At 42.5% G+C, this 22,885-nt stretch overlaps 2 protein-coding genes across 17 annotated transcripts; both read right to left on the reverse strand.

Moving 5' to 3' along the window:
- On the reverse strand, nt 1-6,189 carry lactb (lactamase, beta). 2 transcript variants are annotated; one of them, XM_030095332.1, is made up of 6 exons: nt 5,789-6,189; nt 5,627-5,693; nt 4,181-4,371; nt 3,776-4,094; nt 3,415-3,580; nt 1-3,337 (listed from the first exon to the last, which is right to left on the reverse strand). In XM_030095332.1, the coding sequence occupies exons 1-6, from the start codon at nt 6,125-6,127 to the stop codon at nt 2,806-2,808; spliced, it is 1,614 nt and encodes a 537-aa protein (XP_029951192.1). In that variant the 5' UTR covers nt 6,128-6,189; the 3' UTR covers nt 1-2,805. The 2 variants fall into 2 exon arrangements, with proteins under 2 accessions (XP_029951192.1, XP_029951191.1); XM_030095331.1 differs by having other exon boundaries at nt 5,777-6,189.
- Nucleotides 6,190-8,120: 1,931 nt separating this feature from the next.
- On the reverse strand, nt 8,121-19,080 carry tpm1 (tropomyosin 1 (alpha)). 15 transcript variants are annotated; one of them, XM_030095343.1, is made up of 10 exons: nt 18,742-19,066; nt 18,279-18,404; nt 17,930-18,055; nt 14,541-14,674; nt 14,252-14,369; nt 13,729-13,799; nt 12,923-12,998; nt 12,680-12,742; nt 12,530-12,599; nt 8,121-8,979 (listed from the first exon to the last, which is right to left on the reverse strand). In XM_030095343.1, the coding sequence occupies exons 1-10, from the start codon at nt 18,853-18,855 to the stop codon at nt 8,897-8,899; spliced, it is 981 nt and encodes a 326-aa protein (XP_029951203.1). In that variant the 5' UTR covers nt 18,856-19,066; the 3' UTR covers nt 8,121-8,896. The 15 variants fall into 15 exon arrangements, with proteins under 15 accessions (XP_029951203.1, XP_029951205.1, XP_029951206.1 ...); XM_030095335.1 differs by lacking the exons at nt 8,121-8,979; nt 17,930-18,055 and adding exons at nt 10,725-11,016; nt 11,871-11,949 and having other exon boundaries at nt 18,742-19,061; XM_030095345.1 differs by lacking the exons at nt 12,923-12,998; nt 18,279-18,404 and adding an exon at nt 13,450-13,525 and having other exon boundaries at nt 18,742-19,075.
- Between the last annotated feature and the right edge of the window lie 3,805 nt (nt 19,081-22,885).

Below are 22,885 nucleotides of genomic sequence, written 5' to 3' on the forward strand. Positions count from 1 at the left end.
GTATGGGTGTTTTCAATCTTAAATGTTGCATTCGAATCTCTGTAGATCATGGAGACCCCTGTGAGGAGCAGGAAGTCAGCTACTGCATGAATGGAGCGACATGCTATAAGATATCTTCCATGAATTCACTCTCTTGTGTGTAAGTTCAGAAATGTTTGGCTGTCTTTGACCAGTATTCAGAAGGCCTACATTTACATTTCAGTACATGTAGACACATGTAATGACATTACTAATGTATTTCCTGTCACTGTCTCTTATTAGGTGTACTGAAAACTACAGAGGCAGCAGATGTGAACACTTCTGGCTCTCCTCTCTTTCCCCGAGTGCAGAGCACGCAGGGTTAATTGCAGCCGTGGTCATTGTTGCCCTCCTCATCTTCGTGGTGCTGGCAGTTGTTATCTACTGCATACACAAGTAAGTACACGGTGGATTAAGGGCTACCAATGTTCTCCAGACAGCTAAAAATAGCCCTTCATTCAATATGTGGTACAGTTTTAGATCGACTGTGCTGCAAAAGTAAACATATTTCTTTCAGAACAAATAACCACCACTTATGTCTACCAACAGGACGATGAAAGACAAGAAACGGAGACAAAAGAACATCCAGCACCAGTACTGGAGAATACAGCCAAGAGTGTGATTTCTCTCTGCAATGTACATTTGTTTGCTCTTTCCTGTTTATGCAGTGTGTCGGATGGGATGATAACATAACTCTTATATAGTCTCAGCTGTCTAGTTGGACACGGTGCAGTTTGGAATATGACTATGAATTAGACAGAAGAAAACTACCGCAGTGACCTTTAAAGTCACAGTGAAAGAGCCGATCGCTGATTAGTGCTCTCATGAGATCCCTGCTCTCCGTGCAGAGAGCTAAAGAAAGATGTAATTCAGTAACACACGAACTGGGTGTGAAGCAAGTGTGAGTGGGTGTGAACTGAATCACACTTGGTACGGAGCCTTTTTTTTTTTCAAATCTTGGCTATGAAGTTGTGGTTGTTCCTGGTGTTAGAATTACGTTTCAATCTGTGCGCATTGTCTGAAAACAAAATGAAGACCTTTGTGTATGGTAGAATATTAGAGTTTGTGTATGATTTTTTTCACAAAAAAACCCTGCACTTTTTGAAACAATATTTATTTATTTTCCAAATTAAATGATGCCACCTTTGTTCAAACATGCTTTTGTGGGATGTGCAGCAGAGCAGGTTTGGTTTCCCAATAGGCGCGACCCACATACTCGGCTCCGCTGCACATCACACACGTCAATAATATTGACGGCTTTTCAGGAATATATATGTTGTTTAAAAGTATGAACTCTATTGCCAAGAAGCCTCTTAAAAACATGAAAATAATTCACCAAACACAATTTTAGCTCATGTGGTGTTCCTCTATCTTAACTGTGATAAATATGGCCTCTGGTTAAAAAACAAACAAACAATAGTTTAATGTAAAGTATAATATTATAAGAGTATTTTTCTGAGTTTTATTATGTAAAAGCTTAAATATTAAATAATAAATGATTTGAAATGATTCAGTCTGTGTGTAATCAATCCAAAATATATAGGTTTTGTTGGAATTAATTTACTTGAACATTCGTTTGTTCCATGATGCACTAGAGTTGTGTAAATGAAAGTAATGTTTCCTTCAGAGTAAAGCGACTGATTTCTGATGAGAGAAGTCATATATATCCACTACCACATTTGTTTACTTGCCAGCTCTGGACTGACCACTCATTCCCTAAACTCAGCTAAATTCAGCCATCAGACCTCCGTTCTTAACCTCACTTTTCTTTCTATTCTCAACCCTAAACCATAATTACCCATTTAAACCATCTGGAGTGAACTCGCTTTTTGGAAATGCCTTCAATCTACAGTTTCAAAACTCATATTGGCTCCCAAAAAGCTGGATATGCAAGAAGACATATGAAATGGTTGCGTAGGAGTCTGTATAATTAGCTTATCCCAAGCCATTTATCAGTTCCTTTAAATCTGAAAACAGGGGCACAGGAGATCCCAGGGGTTTCACAATGAGACGGTGCCATTAAATCTGCCTCAATTAAATTAGCAAAGGAGAAAAATAAAATCGTCTGACTTTATTTCCAGATGTTTCGTTCATCTTTCAGTCTTATGTAACACATTCAATGACAGCTGAGCATCTTAGTTATATTTGTTAAAACACTTTTCATCAGTAATTCACTTCACTGGGGCATGGTGATAGAGTGTTGAACTCATAATAGAAGTCAAGAAGTTTCCTCTAATGAACTGTATTGTGCATTGAGAAGGTGACATTCTATAATCCACTGAAATTATGGCTTTTTAGGTCAAAATGCAGCAGGGTCACATGATGCTATGAGGAAATATCACGAGATGTGATCGATGACAAAAAATCTGACACTGAAGAAATTTGAAGTAACAGGAGCTAAATTTAAATGGAATCTGATTATTGAGCACCAATTGCCTTCATTTCTCACAATATTAGAAATTTCTTCATTAAGTGCGCCTTTAATTTGCTTTATTTAGAAAATTAGAATAACTTCTGTGTTGCTCCAACAAGCTGACGTCCTAAAACAGGGGCTTTTTCTTAAAACTACAAAAGCAGTGAAGCGCTTCCATCTAGTGGCAGTATGGCTTCCCTACATCATGTTGCAATACAAAACAAACTGTGCATAAAATGTATGTAAAATTCACGTTAAAGATATGCTGCATTTTTTTGAGATATTCAAACACACATATTGAAAATCTGAATCACAACACACACGTTTTTTTTTCTTTTTGGAGGGATGGTACAATCACATTTGTCGTAAACGACTTACTCTTTCACACTTTTGGCTTTGTCAAACTCGTGTGCAATTTTCAGTGCAGTAAGATTGAGTCCCACGGACTGCATGTTGGTGATGATGGTGACGACCACTCCCTGAGGAAGGACGGGGGTCTCTCCTTGGCACTCGCGTATTTCCTCGCTGGGCAGCACCAGCAGGACGCTGCTCGCCCCCACGGCGCCCCCCGTGTGGGACACGTAATGCCTTCGCTTCCTGCACTGCCCGTATTTCTGCAGCTTCTCCACCACCAGCCAGCCCTGGGCGTAGAGCCCATCCCTGTCCCAGCTGGCCTCCGTCCTGTCGACCGGCGCCCACAGTTCGGCGGCCGTTCCGGGCTTGAGGAAGCCGGGGAGCAGGCCGCGAGCGTCCTTGAGGTTTCCCACCTGGAAGCTGTAGAGGAGGGCGTTGCCAAACAGCAGCAGGTCGCCCGCGGTGGAGAGGAAGCCGCCTCCCGCCCACTTGTAGGAGTTGTCCACATACGGGCAGTTAACGACACGTCCTTTCTTGTTGTAATGATAAAATCTGAGGAGGAGAACATAATAACGTAAGACCAACGCGGCAGATCGCACGCCGTTGGATGAACTGTGGTCTTTCTTTACCTGGACCGGTGGTAAATAATAGGGTCGTTCTCATCAGGCACTGTGTTGAGCATCCCCAGCTCACGGAACATGTGGGTCATGAGATCCAGGAAGCGCTGACCTGCGGCTCGCTCCATGACGGCACTCAGCAGGGTGAAGGCGTGAGTGGAGTACAAAAAAGTGGTGCCTGCATGAGTCAGACAAAACAAATTCTATCATTTCAAAATGAATTTCAAGGCAACGGCATAGTTAATTTACAAAAATCTAATGTTTGGAGTTGAATATTCAGCTCCTGGTTTTTTGCCGAGTTCTCTGATAATCAGGTTTGGCTTTGGAACAAAGTAGTATTTGGTTTTGTCAGTAAATACAGAATGTGCTTTACCAGGTTTGAAAATAAGCGGATCGTCTTTAAAAAGGTCCAAGGCCTGTGTGACGCCCTCAAAATTGTCCTTCAAGTAATACTCCTCATGCTCAAACTCCTTTTTCTTCGGACTCTGACCAGCTCCTTTGCCTTTGCTCATCTGATTTTCAGATGATTTACTCTCCTTTTCATTTGAGCTTTTCTCCTCCTCTTTCTCTTTAACTGGTGGCTTTATAAGTCGCTTGGCTTTCTCCTTGTCCTCCTTCACTTTTTTTGCATCTTTCTCATAATGCCGGATGCCGCTCAGGTGGGACAGAATCATGCGAGGAGTTATCACCACCTGAAACACATGAACACATCCCTCACATCTGAAATGAACATGTGAGGAACACAAAGTTAAAAAAAAAAAACAATGACTCCACTTACATCTTGTCCATCGAATTGTTTGTGGGGAAACTCTGGGATGTAGTGTTGGACGGGGAGGTCCAGGTCCAGCTTTCCCGCCTCACACAGTCGCGCAGCTGCAGCAGATGTGAGCGGCTTGCTGATGCTGGCGATACGCATCACGGTTTCTGGGGTGCACGGGACGCGATTCTCCAAATCAGCATAACCAATACCTGCACGACATTAAAAAACTATATATCAATGATTCACGCACAAATGACGTTTTTCGGATGAGCTTTCAAGACTATGGAATGTTACATTTACTGAAGTCGTCTAAAAACAAGTATCACTGGTCAAACTAGCTTCTGAGTTTCAGCAAGGCGCTTCAGTCATTGTTGTAATTCTTTCAGCTGCTTCTTTGAGTGACTCTGTAAACCACATTTTTGTGCAAGACTGAACAGACTAGGACAAGACGGTAACATCTCTGGCTTTGGTAGGTACACAACTCAACAGAGTTTCAGATTAATTTATTCTACATGTATTGACAGTAAAAATAAATGGTTCAGGTTCCTTGAGTTTGTGGTTGAAATGAGTCTTGGCCATGGCAGCAAAGGCATCCAGCTTAAAAACAAATAAGCAAGATAAGTATATTGACTTACTGTAACCACCTCTATTAGGTGGTTCCTAAATTAATGAATCTTAGGAGTATTTGAGATTTGTTATGAGAAAGAAATATGAATTAAACAGCAAATTGCTCTTTCTGACTGTTCCTTTTGACCACTCGGACACTGAAACATCACCACCGATATACATGCCGAAAAATAAATCAGAGGAGACACTTCTGGTTTGATTTGACACATTAAGGTCAAATACTCATGTTACTTGACTGTGCTGTTGTTACTTGTATGTACGATCATCAAATTTCAAGGTCAGTTGGTAACTTCATGTAAAAACATGCAAAAATCTTCCAACCCACCCACTTCTTATTCTTCCTTTGCATCTTTGTCTTACTGCACATTACTGAAACAGACTTCAGCTTGCTGTTGTTAGTTTGCTACTGCTGGCCACAATGGACACAATGTGGCTTCAGAGCAATCCTGATTTGCATTTTCTCACACTGAATGTTAAAGTTGTTTCAAGTTGACTTCATGTCTGTGTGATTCTGTGTCTCATTTTGTGGCTGCATAGATCATTTGTATCTTTGAAAGGTAGAATTTATTTAACTTTTTTGGCCTATTTCTACAGCATTTTCATATCCGAATGGTGACTTATATGAAAGTTCGTGTCCCTTTGCTGTAGACTTGTAGACTGAAAGAGTATATTTGAGACTGTTTTGCATCTCTGCGTCAAAGATTCAAATATCTGAAAGGTGGTTTCTGGCTACATTTAACGTTGTGATTCCTCATGTTCCATCTTTATGTGATCACTGCTGTTCCTCAGACGTTTGGCGACATTTGTTGAATTAAATGAAACTCCACAGCCACCAACCTTCACACCACACCTGAGCACCGTCCACAGAGACCCCCACCACCATCCCAGGAGCTCCGACCTCAGCCTGACAACAGACACGTGGAGAGAGCTGATCCCGGTCTCTAAAAGTTATGGATGAGACATGAGAGATCAGCTGCTGTGGCCTACCTCTGTGCCTACCTTTATCCGCTCCAGGAGCTCCCTGCTGGCTTTGACGGCGCGGCCGTATCGATCCCTCCTTCCTGCTCCATTAACCTGATCATCACAGGAGCTGCGGCCGGAGTCGTAGCTGTATTTCACACCGACGGCTAAGGCGAAGCCCAAACCGACGCCATACACCCAAATCCTGGACTTATACCGAGCTTTACGGAAGGCAGAACTCACGAAAGTTCGACTTTGTTTCGCAGTAAAAACAGCGCGGCTCGGCGGCAGCGGCGTTAAGGACGCCGGAGACTCGCGCAGGGCCGATAATAGAGCGCATTTACAGCAGAAACGATTTGACAAAAGCAGCCGAGACATCTTTTGAAAATCATATGTGAGTGTGTAAACAAAGATCAAGCGGCTCTGATCAGACCCGACAAACAGAACCTTCCGGCATTGCGTCCTCGAACGAGACAGAACCAATCAAACCACGATTTAGAGAAAACATCGAACGAGCAGAAGGTCAGGACCCCCCTCATAGCTATATACCGCCCTCATGATTGATAAAGATTTATACATGTATTTACAAATAAGGGAATATAGAGGAAAATATATTAGAAAAAGGACCAAAATACACCTCGAATTATATGACATATGAATCATGGCCGGTAACATCCCCAAGAAGAGGTTCTCAGAGTTAAAAGAAACAAAAAGTGAAGCAGCTTTTAGATCACCTGTGGAACAAACGTTACACTTGAGGACCGCTCAGGTGTTCTCTCTCACACACACTTTTAAAACAGGTTTAAAAACACAATTATTCACCCACGCCTCATATTAAACAATGTATTTTATTATTTCTATCTTAATAAAATGTATTCTCCTTTCTATGCTTTTCTTAATTATTTTGTTTTAGACTTTGCCTTGTTTTAATGGAATACCTTTATTTCCTTGCAAAGCACTGCAGATTGCCTTGTGTCTGAAAGGTACAACAGGACGAACTTTGCCCTGTCATAAAATTCTAATTGCATGCCTCATCTGAATGGCTGTAAAATTCAGTGGTATGACAAAATAGTATTTCTAACACCATCAGCAGTCTTTTCAGAAGTTACTCACCATGCTTGATTGTGCCTAAAATACACCACAAACAGCTGAAAACTTACAGATAAAATAAAAGAAAAAAAAAATGAAACCAATTTTGAGCAAATTCTTTAAAAGAAAATCTAAGTTTCCCAAAGTATTTGTTTTATTTTAGGTTTAACAGACCAAAACTATTCATGCTTCATCAGAGAATGTGGAATTCCTTTGGTTTTTTTTTAAGTTTAACAGACCAAAACTATTCATACTTCATCAGAGAATGTGGAATTCCTTTAAGTTCCTCTGAGAAAATTTTTTAATTTTTTTTTGGCAGATGAGAAGCTGCTCCAGTGTCTATTTGTTAGATATTAGATTATCTCTATGAGCACAAGGCAGGCAGCCAAAGCACCACAATATTCTGCCAAGTGCCAGTCAATTTAAACAGGATTAATGTTTATTAGTGGGAAAGAAAACAACAATAAACAGCAGATATTTCAGTGACTTTATGAAAACTTCCGGACAGGATGCGAAGGGTGATCATCTCCGGGCAAAAGAGGACATTTGGTCACACTAGACTGCGTAGTGTTGCAGTGGTTTGTTCCCTGGTCCCTCGTCTGAGTCGATGTCAGGCTTGGGGGCATTTCTGTTTTCCTGTGCATTTGTAGCATTTCTCTGTGGACGTTGGCTTTTTCCCACAGATTTGAAGCCAACTGGTGACTTGAAAGTTTCCCCGAAGCATAAATCATTGCCACAAGTATTGGTATTCTAAATATGCCTTAAAAAAACTACCACTTTTCATACCCCACACAGAAAAGTTCTTTATTTGGCTGCAGTTTTAGAACATCTGTGTGTTTTTAGTGAAGAATATATCAGCAAAACTATGATTATATGATGGAATCACACCAGTGCAACATTCAATGCTGATTCAATGCTCTATAGGTCATGGCCATTCACCACATTTGTCACTTGGATTCATTGTTCAGAAACATTAAAATGCGAACTCAGTTTAACATAGTTTGTTACAAAGATGAACACACTGTCCAGTAGCGCTGGGTGAGCAGCAGTGAGCATGTGACAATGATGAAAAAACTACTGATGCAAAAACTACCATAAAGTTACAAAATGAACAGATCCTCCAATTGTTCTGGATATGTTACATGCTCTGTATCTGTGGGAAAATAATATTTTCTCCGCACAGCATTAGGTTCAAGTCACTTACTCCCATATCTGTTCAGACTTTTGTGACTTGAAAGTAAAAGGGGGGAAAAAAGCTGGAAAAACCACAAATTAAATTAGAAAACTTTCAAAACGTGCTTTTATTTATATTGATAAGTTTTTTTGTTTTTTATTACAGATATGATAAAGACATCTACATTAAAACAATGCTAAAAACAATGCACAACCAGTTGACTCAAATCCTACCATCTGGACAAGATGAAAAAATTTTGAAGCACAATTTCAGGGAAAAATTTAGAAAGAAACCTAAGTACACTGACATCTCCTCTTAATGCCTTATGATACATCACAGTAGCACCAGTATACAGTTTGACAGCCATTATCATTGTATACTTATACTTTCGGGGATGGATAAACGGTAATAAACCTTTCGAAAAATTACAGTATGAACAATGTTGAGGTCTTACTGCGTGCAAAATTTCTCCACTTTGTCCTTTGGTGTGTGCACGAATGAGGTGGAATGAAATGTCCCAGATCGGCTTTAATGCAAGTATGGAAAGCAATCTTTGTAATCAGTGGTATAAGTCACCTCACCAGATGAAAAAAAAAAAAAAAAAAACTGAAGAGAGAGGGGAAAAAAAACACTGGCATGTGAAACAGTGGTGTTTCTCAGTTGAGGCTTCGTCAAAGGGAATGGTCAAGCTTCACTTCCTTTTAGCTTTTGCTCCTTGGTTGAGGTCTGCAGAAGGCAGGACGGTGCAATAAGAATAGCATCTGGCTGTTTGTTCTCCACCGCTGGCACGGCGTGAGAAGGAGGGTTTTAAGGTAAGCAAGGTGCAAGTACAAAAAAGCCAAAACCACAGTGTGTGTGTGTGTGGGGGGGGTCAGAATGTGCTTTCACAAATTATTCAGTTCCATTAGAGTCTGGTCCAGCATCTGGTGCATATCGAGGTTCTCTTCTTTAGCGTGTGACAGTTTCTCTGTTAGAACATCAAATGAAGACAAGTTTAATATCACACAAGCGGGCAGAAGTGAGTCAGGTGGTTACAGCTTGCATTAATGATCAAGCCGGCTACATCATTAAGGCCAGTTGTTGTTTAACCTGACCTACACAGCACTAAAAATAAAAGATAAAACACACAAACACACCGAATGAGCGAGCTCACATGATCTGCAAGCAACCATGCAAACGTTTCCACTGATACACAGACAACACTGCAACCATGTATATTAATGATTAAGCTAATCCAAGAAAGTACCAATTTATATTTAAGGTGGTCCCTGATTTCACTGTTACACTTTCACCAACAGCAACACCACTTTCAAGCACTGCAGGCATTGTGAGAGAGAACAATGCGGACGGAAGAATTTTGGATTCCACACTGTTTTCAGATTGTCATCCAACCAATATTAACAAAGCCACAGCAAACACACGGAAGCATTCGCACGAGTTAGTCTTCATTTAAGACAATACGCAGTTCGTTATTGAGAAGACGGCTTTTCTCAAGTTGATGGTAGAGGCGGTCTTTGCAGTCAGAAAGCAAGTTAAAAAAAAAGCAGAGAAAGGAAAGGAAATCAGAGGAAAACAGGAAGAGCCTGTTCGACACCTACCTTCTCTAGAAAAGACAGCTGAAGACCTCTGAACACAAGTATCTGAACAGCTAATAAATAACTCAGGCTTACTTTGAGAAGGGAGGGAGTTAAGATTTATGTTGTTACAGATGAAAGAAGCTCAGGACAAATATTGAGTTGGCTCAACTCAGAAAAAGGCCTGAAAGGACTCACAAGAATACCTATTAATCTTCTATGAGACACTAGTTTTGTTTCAATCTATGAAGCCATATTGAAATCTGATTTACTTCACGATGGTTGCCAACATTTTTGGGCCCCACAGATTTCATCCAAGAAAGGATTTTCCTTTACAGTAACGGATGTTAGAATCTGTTCTCTTACAAATACAAAAAAAAATCAGGGGACTTCAAAATAATACAGTTACAATTTCTCTGATTGTGTGTTTTTAGTTATTGTTAGTATAGTATTCAATCTCCAAAGAGACTCCCAGACCTCAGCCTGGAACCAAAGCTGTAGCAAAACATTTTTATCCATTATTTCAAAGAGTTTAACGTTGCAAACGTAGATTTACAGTCAACTTTGGACGGAGAAGTTTCAAAAACCACCGTTTACATCTCATATTTCTACATTCACGTATCTTTCCGGTTTTGAATTTATGGCAGCAGCTTTAATAAAAACACTCAGAATGCTCTTTGTATATTTATTTAAATATGACAGGATACCGTGTATTATACAAAGCCCATTTGTCATAAGAACCAACGTCAGTTTCATCCCATTTCTCCAGCAGCAGATGAGGCTCAGAAGCTCTCACATCCCGTTTATTACTCCACCCATCACTCAACTTTGCCACACACCTCCTGATAAAAATCCTGCACAGCTAATTCCCACAACCTTCCTGTGAGCTACTTTTAATCACAGTACTTAATACTGACAAGTGCTTCCATGCATCAGTCTCAAATACTTCCAATCAAGTACCAATAGTTTGCTCTAGATCTCTGCGCTCACAGCACTACTGTATATCGCAGCTTTACAACGACTTCAGGAGAAAATAAGAGAACGTCCACTCCTCAAATCTACACCTGGCCATCAAAGGGCCGGAAGGAGTGGACGTCTTGTAGAGATGCAGAAACAAAATTAGTAACATCGCATCAAATCAAGGCTTTCTGGTTTTATTAGAGCCACTCAAAAATAAATAGAAACTAAAAGAGGAAAAAGTAAAGAGATACAGGATACAGAGAAGGAAGGACGTTTATTTTTTACACAACGCAGAAAGTTTCTAGGATTCTGTACAAGTGATGGGATGCAGTTGACGATGACATGAGAACACGAGGAGGGAAGGAAAGCAAAGACAGAGAGGGAAGGGAAAATGGAGAGAAGGCTGGAGAGAGCAGACAGACGCTGCTCATCCGGCGGGAGGCGTCTTTGATGAGGTGTAAACAATTTATCTGTGTGGAAGAGAAGAGGTACAGTGAACCGGGGGGGCCGAGTGGCGGGGGGCCGATGCCAATTTGAGATGTGCGCCACAGCAGAGTCGCAGGAGTCACAGCACGGCACCACAAAACAACAACAACGCACGATAGAAATGCACCGACTCCATCAAACAGGATCAATCCAGAGGTGCCAAACTGACCCGGTATCAAATTTAAGGGACGTTTAGCAAACTGGGGGTCAACTGCACACATGCTGAACTCTGACTGCGAATCGTCGGGTGGTAGAACTGAACAACGAGACGTCAAAACAAACATGGGGCCTTTTCTTCTGAACGGAAGAAGGCCATATTAGTAAACCATGTCAAGAGAAATGCTGCACGACAGATTCATGGAAGTGCTTCTCTTATCACAGTCTAACTTTTCAATGAAAATAAATGCATGCATCACTTCAAATGTTAAACTACGATTTAACATTTTCATTGATATTTTAGGCAGATTTTTCTTTAAAAAAAAATCCACAATCAAGTATCAATTACTTTGAAAAGTAAAGTTTGAACAAAATCTCATGCTGTGTTGCATTCATGCACGTTACAGTCCTGTGTAAAGTGTTCACCAACACAATGATACCGACACTAAGGCACACAGTATCATCTGTGACATTAACAGCTGTGTTTCAGTTACCCTGACAAGGAGAAAACTAGATATCCGTTTCAAAGCAGTTAACTTACAAAAATAGAACAAAGGTGCCAATAATTCAGGAGTAAGAGATTTGAGTTGGGCGTAAAAAAAGTGAGATCGAGGAGGTTAACAAGGTGCAAACGGGGGCTGGACGGTCATGGCAGTGCAAGCAGCGAGTTGAAAAAAATTACATGGAAGTCATGTCGTTGAGGGCGTGGTCCAGCTCCTCGCTGATGGCCTTGTACTTCAGTTTCTGGGAATACAACTCATCTATTGGTGGGCCGGGGTCGGGGTCGCAGTTGGTGGGGGGAGGGAGGCGTGGCGAATGAAGTGACAGAGAGTGAAGCGAATGACAAGGAAGGGGGTTGAAGGTGAAGCATCCAGACAGACAGCAGTGACAAGACACACAGGAGGAAGTGTGGCCAAAAAAAAAAAAAAAGTTGAAAGAAGGAAAAGAGAGGAAAACAAAGTTACACCAGAAAACGATAGAGTGGAAGTGAAAAGAAATGGATGAATAAACCCCCGGGGACGACCATGAAATGGACCGTACATCCCTTCCACCTGGCTGTCAGCTAACACATGAGCCAGATTACCTCGCTAAACATCTCACTCTTTTCTACCCTGGAACTACAAGAGATTAAATGGAAATCTTCACAAACACAGGAGAATGAAAGAAGATCTGAGTAAAAAGGCTCTTTAGAGCGAAGTAGAAAAGAGTAAACGTAAAAAGCAAAGTGTGATTTGTTTTGGATAATTTACTAAGCACTTACCAAAACACCATAACTGAAATCATGAATGTTCAAAAACCAACCAGAGTGGCATTTTGGTTCAATAGATGAAAAAAACATACCTTCCAAGTCATCAATGGTCTTCTCAAGCTTGGCTACTGATCTCTCAGCGAACTCAGCACGAGTCTCGGCCTGTGTTACAAAGACAGATTTATAACTCAGTCAACTCTCCATCTTCTGGACTCAGGCCGCGGCTGAGGGTGAAACTCTACCTCCTTCAGCTTGTCGGTGAGGACCTTGATCTCCTCCTCATACTTGTCCTCCTTCTGTGAGTACTGTGGCACAGAAACAATGACAGGGAGTCAGAATCACCGATGTGATCACTCTGTATTGAAACCGACGCCAGGCATATTGTGCAACTGCTGTGAAGAGATTCGACTCTGTTCTGTTCCCCGTCAGTCAGGCGTACTGCGACGATGACGAGTTTGACGGCTCTCCAGGACGGTCCGGCTTACCTTCTCAGCCTGGGCCTCCAGTGACTTCAGGTTGTTGGTCACAGTTTTCAACTCTTCCTCAAGCTCAGAGCATTTGCTGGTGTTTTAGACGAGGGGATACAGTCGACAAGGGAGGGGTGGAGGAAACCAGGGACAGGTGGAACCAGAGGACACGAAACGGGTGGAGGTAGAGTCGGACAGAAGGGAGAGAGGAAACAAAACAAATAAGAACTACAGGGTTTGAACACGGAGGGAACCCAAGTGCCTTCAGAGTGCAGTAACAGAGCAGGAATGTGAGAACCGCAGCATGGCACTGAAATCACTAAAGTGACTAATTGCATTTTCATGATTAAAGTTTGATGCTTCATTCTCGCACAGCCCCTGCCGTGTTAGGCATGAACCCAACCACCAAACCCAGAATAATACCACTCTAAAGGGAACGCAGCACACACAGCAAGCAAAGCAGGGGCGGCGGGAAAGGCAGAGCCACTCAGGCGTGCACATGGGTGTGTGAGTGTCTGTGTGTGTTAGTTTATTGCTGGCAGTACCTGTGCGGATGAGGAGTTCAGTGATTTCATGCTTTGCTCCGAGACCCTTAGTTCATCCTCCAGTCTCCGAGCGCGTCTGTTAGTGGGTGTGGCGCGCGCGCGCAAGCCAAAGCCATTCAAACGTGGCCGACATGCAAATGATCAGCAAACACAGTGAGAACACAGGGGGCCACTGTTCAGAACACGTGTCCACGCTCAAAGCCTTCGCAAAGTTTAAGCTGCGGCGGACGTGCGGGTGGGTGTAGAGCCTCCGCGGAGGGCAAAGGGGAGACGGCTTACCCTTCTGACAGCTCAGCGCGCTCCTCTGTACGCTCCAGGTCACCCTCAATGATGACCAGTTTACGAGCCACCTTTAGGTGCAGCACAAGCAAAGTGTTAAGCCACAAAAGGTACTTAATGACTGAGGCACAGGATTAGAATGAAGGACTTGTTGAAGTCAAAGTGTCTCTCTTTGACGTGACTAAACACGGCATGTTAGGCCATTTCTGTTTTCAAGTTTATGAAAGCTATAAAAGCAAACTTCAAATTCAAACTGAAAGGTTTTACAGCTATAGTTAAGAGGTCAATGTGACAGGTGCTACCGTTTCAGGCCTACATAATTCTCAAAGTATATCCCTGAACATTTCAAAAGTGTATAATCCCTACTGTAAATACATCAAGGTGCGTTTATTTTGCAGACTAGGACACTGCTAAACAAGAATCGCATTTTAGATTGACGTTAGTGTAAAAGCTTATCACAGAAGTATGGTATCAGCTTCAGTCTGTAAGTGTGGCTTTGACTGGCAGCTGCTGGGGAACTCGCCTCCTCATATTTGCGGTCAGCCTCCTCAGCGATGTGTTTGGCCTCTTTGAGCTGGATCTCCTGGATCTCCATCTTCTCCTCATCCTTCATGGCCCTGTTCTCAATGACCTTCATGCCTCTGTGCGGGTAAAGGAAACAATCGAAGGATGTTAGGACTGAATAGTGTCAAATAGCATGGCATTCTTTAATATAATGCTACAAAAGGGATGGAAATTCATCCACAAACCCGGACTATCTGAACAAGGGAATAAGAGATCAGTACTGACTCGGAGGGGGGACAAAGACCCACCTCTCACTCTCATCAGCAGCCTTCTCAGCCTCCTCCAGCTTGGTCAGGGCAGTAGCCAGACGCTCCTGAGCACGATCCAACTCCTCCTCAACCAGCTGGATACGTCTGTTAAGGGAGGCGACATCTCCCTCAGCCTGAGGAAGGAAGACCAGCACGTCAGGGGAATCTTGAACACACAGACCTGGATTTCACACAGCAGCATGCAAGACAAAAACTCAGCCCAAAGAACACATGTGGTGAATTTATTTAATTTACTACCAGTCTTAGTGGGGCACTCCGTAATTGCCCTTCAGCTGGTGGGAGAGTGTAATTATGATTGTTTTGAAGCGTTTCCTGTGTGGCACCTGTTGGGGAGAAGTCCTCCCAGCAGGCCTCTCTGGGCTTCCCCGTCTCCTTTGTATCATGATAATGATCATATCCCCGACTGATGGGAGGTTTAATACCCTGACTCATTACAGTGCCACAGGGAGAACATTAACAAGGCTCAAGTCAAAGAGCCGGGCACAATTACACCGAAAATGACATCTCATGCTGCACACTATCAACCTCAGAGAAGACTCCCTGAGTGGCTCACAGCGGTCTCGAGTATTTAGGTTCAAATGAAAAGCTCAAATATGAGGAAAATGTTTTCTGAACTTTAGAGCAAACAAAAATCTTTAGAGATCTTAATAAAATCTCAATTTCACATGCTTCGGTGACAAGCGTACAGCCACACACCTCAAAGGCATGTTTTAAAAGCTGTGCTGGGGGAACCCACACACAGGGAGAACATGCAAACATCCTTTTGGAGGGGGGGGGAAATGTCCTTTTTTTGGCTATTTAATGTGTACCCGACAGGAATTTGTTTTACAATGACCTGAAAATGCAAAGTGAAAAGAGGACACATCTACCTACAGTTTTTCTTTTCAGTCTTTGTTCCTCTGCAGCTTCAGCTAAAGTTCATCTTAACTTAATAGGCGTGATAAGGAAACACCTAATATTACCTACAAACTGAAACACTTGGATGTATGGCTGTTCAACAAACGGCAAACTGTCAGACTGAGCCCTGAATGACAGCTTTAAGCCTCTGCACAGACTTTTATTTCCCCTTCAAGATAACAGTCACTCCTCGAGGCTGCGAGAGGCAGTTGTCCTTATAAGGGCAAGTCAAAGAGCGCACGCGGAGAGCGCGGAGAGCGGGGCTTCAATGTTTCAACACTTTGCCCGTAACTTCCTGGTTTTTGAAAAAAAAAAATAATTAACACGTTTTGCACAGTGGTTGCACTGGCTGCACAGCACCGACTCGGGCCTCTGAGGGGGGGAAACAGGTGGCACCGTTATGATAAAGGGGGCGCGAGAGAAACGCAGATGAGGGCAACACAATGATGCCACAGTTGCCCCGGCGCTGCACGGGCATCAACGGCCTGAATGAACGCTGTGCCGCACGGATCATTAAGACTCGCGGCACCGCCGTGCGTTAACTGAGAAATCTCGATCTTTACCGCGTCCACATCAATTCTACACGCCCGGACGGTCGCGAGGAGTGCGAGGTGTAGTTTGCGCGCTCTGATGCTGCGGATGCCTACTACCTTGCTTTGCAAGCGCGACCCGAGAATGGCTTACTTGTTCCCTGGCTTTCTTCTGCTCAAGCAACTCCTTCTGTAATCTCTCGGCTCTGTCTTCAGCACCGTCTGCCTGCTCTTGCAAGGATTTGATCTTTCGTTTCACTGCCTCCAGCGACGAAGCTCCGGCCATTGCTTATTCTACTACTATGTATGGATGGGGGAGAGAGAGAAAATAACCCAAACACTACACTACTGAGCGGCGGCACAATTTCCCCCTAAACAGCCAAGAAACGAGATGACGTCCTGAATTGTGCTGCGCGGAGAATGCGCGGCGCGCAGGCTTTCTGGAGGCGCACAGAGCCCGTCTGTCTTCATCCAGGAAGTACCGCTGATTAAAAAAAATAAATAAAATAAAAGACTGAAAAATTATTAACCGCGTGCGGTATTTTGCATTTTAATTTTAAATCCCCCCATTTAAAATTATTTTATTTCAACCACAGTTAATTGATGTGAAGACATAATGTTTTAATGGCAGGAACACACCCAATCAGTCACCATGCTGATCAGGCTTGTTCCGACTCGCAGGAGCGACAGCGCCCCCTGCGGGACAATTGCGAGCGGTACACCGGAGAATTTCAGTGAATTTCACTATAATTACAGACCGCGTTTAAAACTTTGCAACTATAGCAGAACAACCGTCCAAAACAAATGACAAGGAGAAAAAGGCTCATAAAACACTAAGTGCTACTTAAAGTTCTTTGATCGCTCCGGTTGTTATAAAATTCCCCTTGCAAGAGTATTATATAGAGGGGGAAAAAAAGGAAGCAGCCGCAACTGTAAGTTATTTATAGCAAATAAAATACACCATCAGGTGCAGGAGAGCAAAAAGTCACCGGACTCGCACAGGCTTTTTCCTAAACCCCTCCTGTGAAATCCAATTAAAGGATTGTTTTCCTCAGAGGACACTTATAAGCCTCAGTGCAACCTGATTCCTTTGACTTATTGTGAACAAACATCTCTCTCCACTGCACTTGAACGTGACTGTCACTGTCAGTCTGCCATATACTGAAAAAAAAAAAGTTTGAGGACACGGTGTATTTTGTCTTCACGGGTCGTGACCTTTAAATGCCCAAACCTGAATTCTTTACATAGTTTGTCAGACGTGTGTTAATTAAAAAAAGAGAGATAACACAACAGTTTCACAAAAAAAAAAAGTTTAAAGAAAAAGAAAATGAAGTTTCCTTATTTTCTGTGAATTAAACTAAATGTGTTTTTAAGTGGTAGGCAGTCTGGGACGTTTTCATGGGAAACTATGCTTTCCCCTCTGTAAGCAAAGAGCTGTGCTCACAGATGTGAGCTCTATCTTGACCATATAAAGCAGTGGGCTATATTTATCCAGGCGCTCGCTCGCTGTGCTCTTTGGAAGACTGCACATTACACTGCTTAACTTACCACCGAGAGAAAAAAAAAAAAAAACGGCCTCGGGGTGGGCAGATATACATCTCCAGTTCACACAATGCCAGCTATTAATGTTCGGGATGGGCGAAACGCTGAAAGAGGGACGCGTTACTCTAAAAATAATGATTTAATTAAAGACAGAGTTAAGACAGTGTTTCTTTGGGCTGACGTGTGAGTGATTGTGCAAAGTGAAGCGACAGTTCAACAGATCCAAACTCATTTGTAGTCAATTTTGGATGGTGAATACTGAGGTAACACAAGGGGGCAGAATGGATGATCCCAGACAGGGGAGTCTGTCTCTCTGGTGAACTGTCGTTTAGGTGATAGAGGTGTGAAGAGCCGTGGTGCAGGAAAGGTGCCAGGGTGCGTCCCTTCCTCCGTACTTACATCGGTGGCTTTCTTCTCAGCCAGCTCAAGTTTCTCCTGGGCATCTTTAAGAGCCTCGGAGTACTTGTCCAACTCATCCTCAGTTCCCTTCAGCTTCTTCTGCAGAGCTACCAAATCGTCCTCAAGCTTGAGTTTGAGTTTTTTTTTTTTTTTTTTTTTTTTTTTTTTGACAGTTTCAGAGGTGATCAGCGGCGGAGACGGGAGGGAGCGTGAGCGCGCACAGGCGCGAGAGCGCGTACAGGGGACAGACACAGAGAGAGACACACACACGGGACGGGAGAGGACAGGACAGGACGGGAGAGAGAGAGCAGAAAAGTTAGGGGAGCTCATGCACTTCAGGTTCAGATACCTTGGTCGCGGTTTCATCTGCAGCCAACAGCTTTTCCTCAGCAGTTTGGAACTCCTCAAACACTTTATCTCTCTCGTCTTCTGAAACACGCAATTTCTTTTCCATCTCTCTTATTTCGTCCTCTAACTACACATGCATGTAAAGAAATTATACAGTTAGGCAGATTAAAGAGTAGACATTAACTTTTCAGCGCATCATCAAGTTACATTTATCTTTAAATAATCTGTTTATTTATTCACTTGTTGACACACGATTTAAAGCATCTTTACATGGATAATAAAAAAAAGCAACAGCACGATGGTAACTTTTAATTCAATCCTGAAACGGGAATATCCATGGAAAAACTTAATCCATATTCAGAAGGCGATCCCTTTAAACCACAGCAGCTTTATCCCTGCTTTTCTTTGGAGATTCCCCACAAAAGAAAGAAGAGAAGAAGAAGAAAAAAAAACCCCCAGCCGACCTGTTTGCTTCTGTCCTCTGCTGCTTTCTTGTCTGACTCGGCCTGCTCAGCTCTGTCCAAGGCATTCTCCTTGTCGAGCTTGAGCATCTGCATCTTCTTCTTGATGGCATCCATGGCTGCTTAGTTTGCTCGGCTGCACCGACACAAAGTTCCAAACGAAAACCGAGGAGAGGGTGGGAGAGGGGGCTCTGGCGTCTGTGCCTCTCTGAGCGCTAAGCTGGAGTACAGGCTCTGCCTGACTCTGCCCTGTCAAATATGTACTTTCAAGGGGGGGAGACTGGATTCTTTTGGACATCCAATACTTTTTTGGGAGGAGGCGTGTGTGGGCATTCGGGCGTGCGCCTGGCGATTCGTCGCTCCCAAACATTTGACTTTTGATACGCCTTTATATGGGGTGTGACTTGTAGGCAGGGTCCCAGGGAGATGCTTCCAGGGAGAATGTAACAGAATCCATTTAATACGTGGAGGAGATGCAGGTGAAGAGCTTGTGGCATTGAATGAGAGGACCACGAACCTTCCTCTGATTGACTGCAGGCTTCTGCATTCAATCAAACTCTTCATGGCTCTTTATCTGTCTGAGTGTGCTTTGGTGCTTGGAAAAGTGTAATTTCATTTTGGAATGAGTTGCTGTGGCTTGGGGAAAGTTTGGTGAGTTAGAAAAGATTTTTTTTTTTTTTTTTTTTTGGGAAAGCCAAGCAAATCATGGAGGCGCTGGGAGGGGCTTGTTAGTGTTTACCTGATAATGTATTGGATATCCACCCAGCAAACTGTTGATGTGTCATTAGACTGTACACCAGCTCAGCTGACATTTGAGAAACCTTAACAGAATCAATTATTGTAAAGATTTTTTTTTTTCTGAGCAGGATTTTCAGTCTTGATTCCTATGAAATGTTAGGAATGTATTAGAGTTCATACTATAAAAGCAGTTTTGGTCTATAAAATATAAATCACAAGTCAGTTCTTTAAAGGAGCACTCCGTCTGCAGAGACCTCAAGAAAAGTTCCGTCACACAGCTGCAGTGACTGCGAGGACACCCCAAGCATCTTTCAGACTTCTCAAGACTATTTTTAGGATCGCCTTCTCTTTCATGCACCTGCCTTGGTCTGTAATATGGATCCGGGAGCCTGTGCCAAGAGTCCCAGGCCTGATGCTATTAGATATGTCTCCTAAAATAATCACTGTCCCTCACAGGCTTTCGTCTGTTTTGCAGATTATTGTTGCCACGCCAAGTAGACCCGAAGGTTCAAATATTCGATAAGACATGAAGTAAACCAACAGCCCAAGAAGGAAGAAATCAATAATGTTGTTACAAACTTCAGTGTTTATTGCTGGTAATCTCCTGCTAACCCAGACTTTGGTCTTATTTTAGATCTTGACTGGCAGGCACAGTAATAGAAAAACAAATTTAGATAATCTCGAGCCAGCCCACGTTTTAATAGATTCTCATTTGCATAATTGTGATTGGCAGTGAAAGACAGACTGTCTTATCAACATCCTTTATTGTGTCACTCTGAGTCAGAATCCGTTTGAGGTGATGTGTGGTTTTACAGTCACATGTGTGCAAAAAGCAGACTGAACATCAGTGAATAAACACAACTTGAGAAATGCATAATGAATTCGTCTTATTACTTGATGGTTCCAATATATTGTATTTGTTACAAGCATATTGAATTAAAGTCAGATTGCATATATTCTTTATGATTTCTGACATGATATCACCTTCCTAAAATGTCATTTTCATTATACCTATGAGGTTATTTCTTTGCAAAATACAATTAAATCCTAATTACCATGAGCCACATCCTCATTTAAATGCCATGTTGGGAGTCTTGTACTACTCAGGGAATGAAAAGAAGCTCAATTATGTTTTCTTCCATTAACATTCTGGCAAAGTAAGAATAGCCCAGAGCCCAAATGCTCGCTTTAATTAAAGCCAAGAAATTATTGAGAAGTGTTTTAAGTAGAAAATTATACAGATACTCTTCAACAAAGACAGAGCAAAAAGATATGAAGAGTGTTTTCTCCTCATGCAGCGTGTCTCCAGAAGAGTTTAAAACTCTTTCATTATTTAAGACCAAAGTGTTTGAGGAAGCCACAACAGCTTCAGAAAGAGTTTCTTTTTCATCGTTGTTGAAGTAAAGAAGAAAAAGAAGATCTAGACATATAATTTGGTAGTCGTTGGGGAGGGGGGGGGGAAAGCCTTCTTTTCAAGGCTTTTAAAGTTTTGAGCGAACGCAGCTTTTTAAAATGTTCGCAAAAATGTGGGACTTTGCCTAATCATGTACGTTTATTAGCATCTGAATCATGGCTGAAATATGTTAATTTATGGTCTCTCAGTATCACCGCTCGGTTCTCTATATGAGGAGACAGCCGAGTGAGACAGGCGCTGCAATGTGCAGCATTCACGTTCACATTTACTACGATATCATTATCTTTGCTTCCCAAACGCTTGAGATTGAAATGACAGATACATTATAAACAAGCCTGTAAAAATAAATATGGCATACCATCTCATGTTAAAGGTTGAGGCAACTCTGAGGCCATTAAAGTATTTATACTGACAGTAGATATAGATGTAAAAAAAAAAAGGCATAAATGCTGGCAGAAAAGTTAATGATAATAACAGTGGAGAAACAAAACACAGATCAGCTTTGTAATGGTCTGGTCATACGGCAGGATTACAGTTTGTCCTCATGTCCCATCTAAGTGACACGGAGTGGCCTTTCAAAGTGCTTTAATGCTAATGCTCTAACAGTGCGCTAGTTAATCTGTTAGGTCTACAGTGACAAACCACTATGTATTTGGAATGTCCGGTTCTCCTCAATCGTCGCTCGGGGAGGAGCCGAGCTCGACTTGGCTGTTGTCCCTGAAATCATGTTTGCTTGTGTAAACACGAGGACCCTCTGGGAGAGAAGTTTAAGCGTCAGTCGTGGCTTTAATGTCGCCGTGTCGGAGGAAGAATGCGTCTGACTCTCTTGTGGCTCGGTCACAACTCCAAAAGATTGGGATTGTTCAAGAAAACACACTGAATTGTCAACCACAGTTATGATGTAATTCTTATTTTCCAATACAGAGTTACCGATCACAGTATACAGTGAGGACAAGTGGAGTGCAGCTCTCTCTCTCTCTCTCTACAGTGACTGAAACTCTTTGGGATACAGTATTGGCGGGCCCTCTGTCGAATGCCATCTTAAGATTTCTGCAGACACACTCCAGATATATATATAGAAAAAACTTCTTGGCCCATTGCGACAGTATCCCTGTGATTAGATAGCTCCATGCAGGGGCATGGTCATTTACCACGGCAAGACAGGGAGAAGGGGCACCGCGAGGGTGCAACCCAAGCCGTAACCCAAACCCGGGCCATGCCCTACTGACGATGGCTTTATACACAGCAATGTTCCACTGACATATACTGGTAGTCGTAAGACTCAAACTAGTATATTAGTAGTGAGCACAGGTGGACATTTAACCACAACCACGATACAGAGACGACAACAGCACTTTACTTGATGGATTGTTGTAATAAGGTTGTGACACTTTGACTGAAGTCGTTCTCTGTGGCAGTAACTCTGTCATTAGGAATGTAAATCACGCCGTGGTATCGCTTCATCAGCTGTAATTTTATCAAACTTTAAGTTTAGACTGTAAAACCGCGGTTTGAAGTTGATCAACAAAATCACAGTTTTAACCACTCCCATGGTTAATAATACCAAGGGTCGAATTCCTATGGTATGAGGGTCAACTATTTCAGCTGCAGGTGCTCCATTGAAGATGAGTACCTTTCTTCCAGTGCCAAGATTTTAACTCTGCGCGAGTAACTGCCGTTAAATGAAAGAATCTGTCATCTCTTTGAATGAAGACCGCCAATAAAATTCTTCTTATGGATGGACTGAACCACAGTTCTCCTGCTTTTATAGAAATATTGTACACATGGCTCCTTCTGTAACTGACTCAAAAGAGAAGGAAAAGATATTTATGTCTCTGAGCAGTAACTAAAAAAAAAATCACTTTTTGAAGTGAAGTTTTAGAGAGAAGAGTTCGATAAGTAGTTTGGTAACTTTCACTTTCCGAGGCCCAACAGGCTGAGCTTGGGAGAGAGAAAAAATACCAAGAGTTTGAGCTTTCTGCACTGCAGACACAA

This window comes from Salarias fasciatus, chromosome 7 (genome assembly GCF_902148845.1).
Source record: "Salarias fasciatus chromosome 7, fSalaFa1.1, whole genome shotgun sequence".
Classification (NCBI taxonomy): domain Eukaryota; kingdom Metazoa; phylum Chordata; class Actinopteri; order Blenniiformes; family Blenniidae; genus Salarias; species Salarias fasciatus.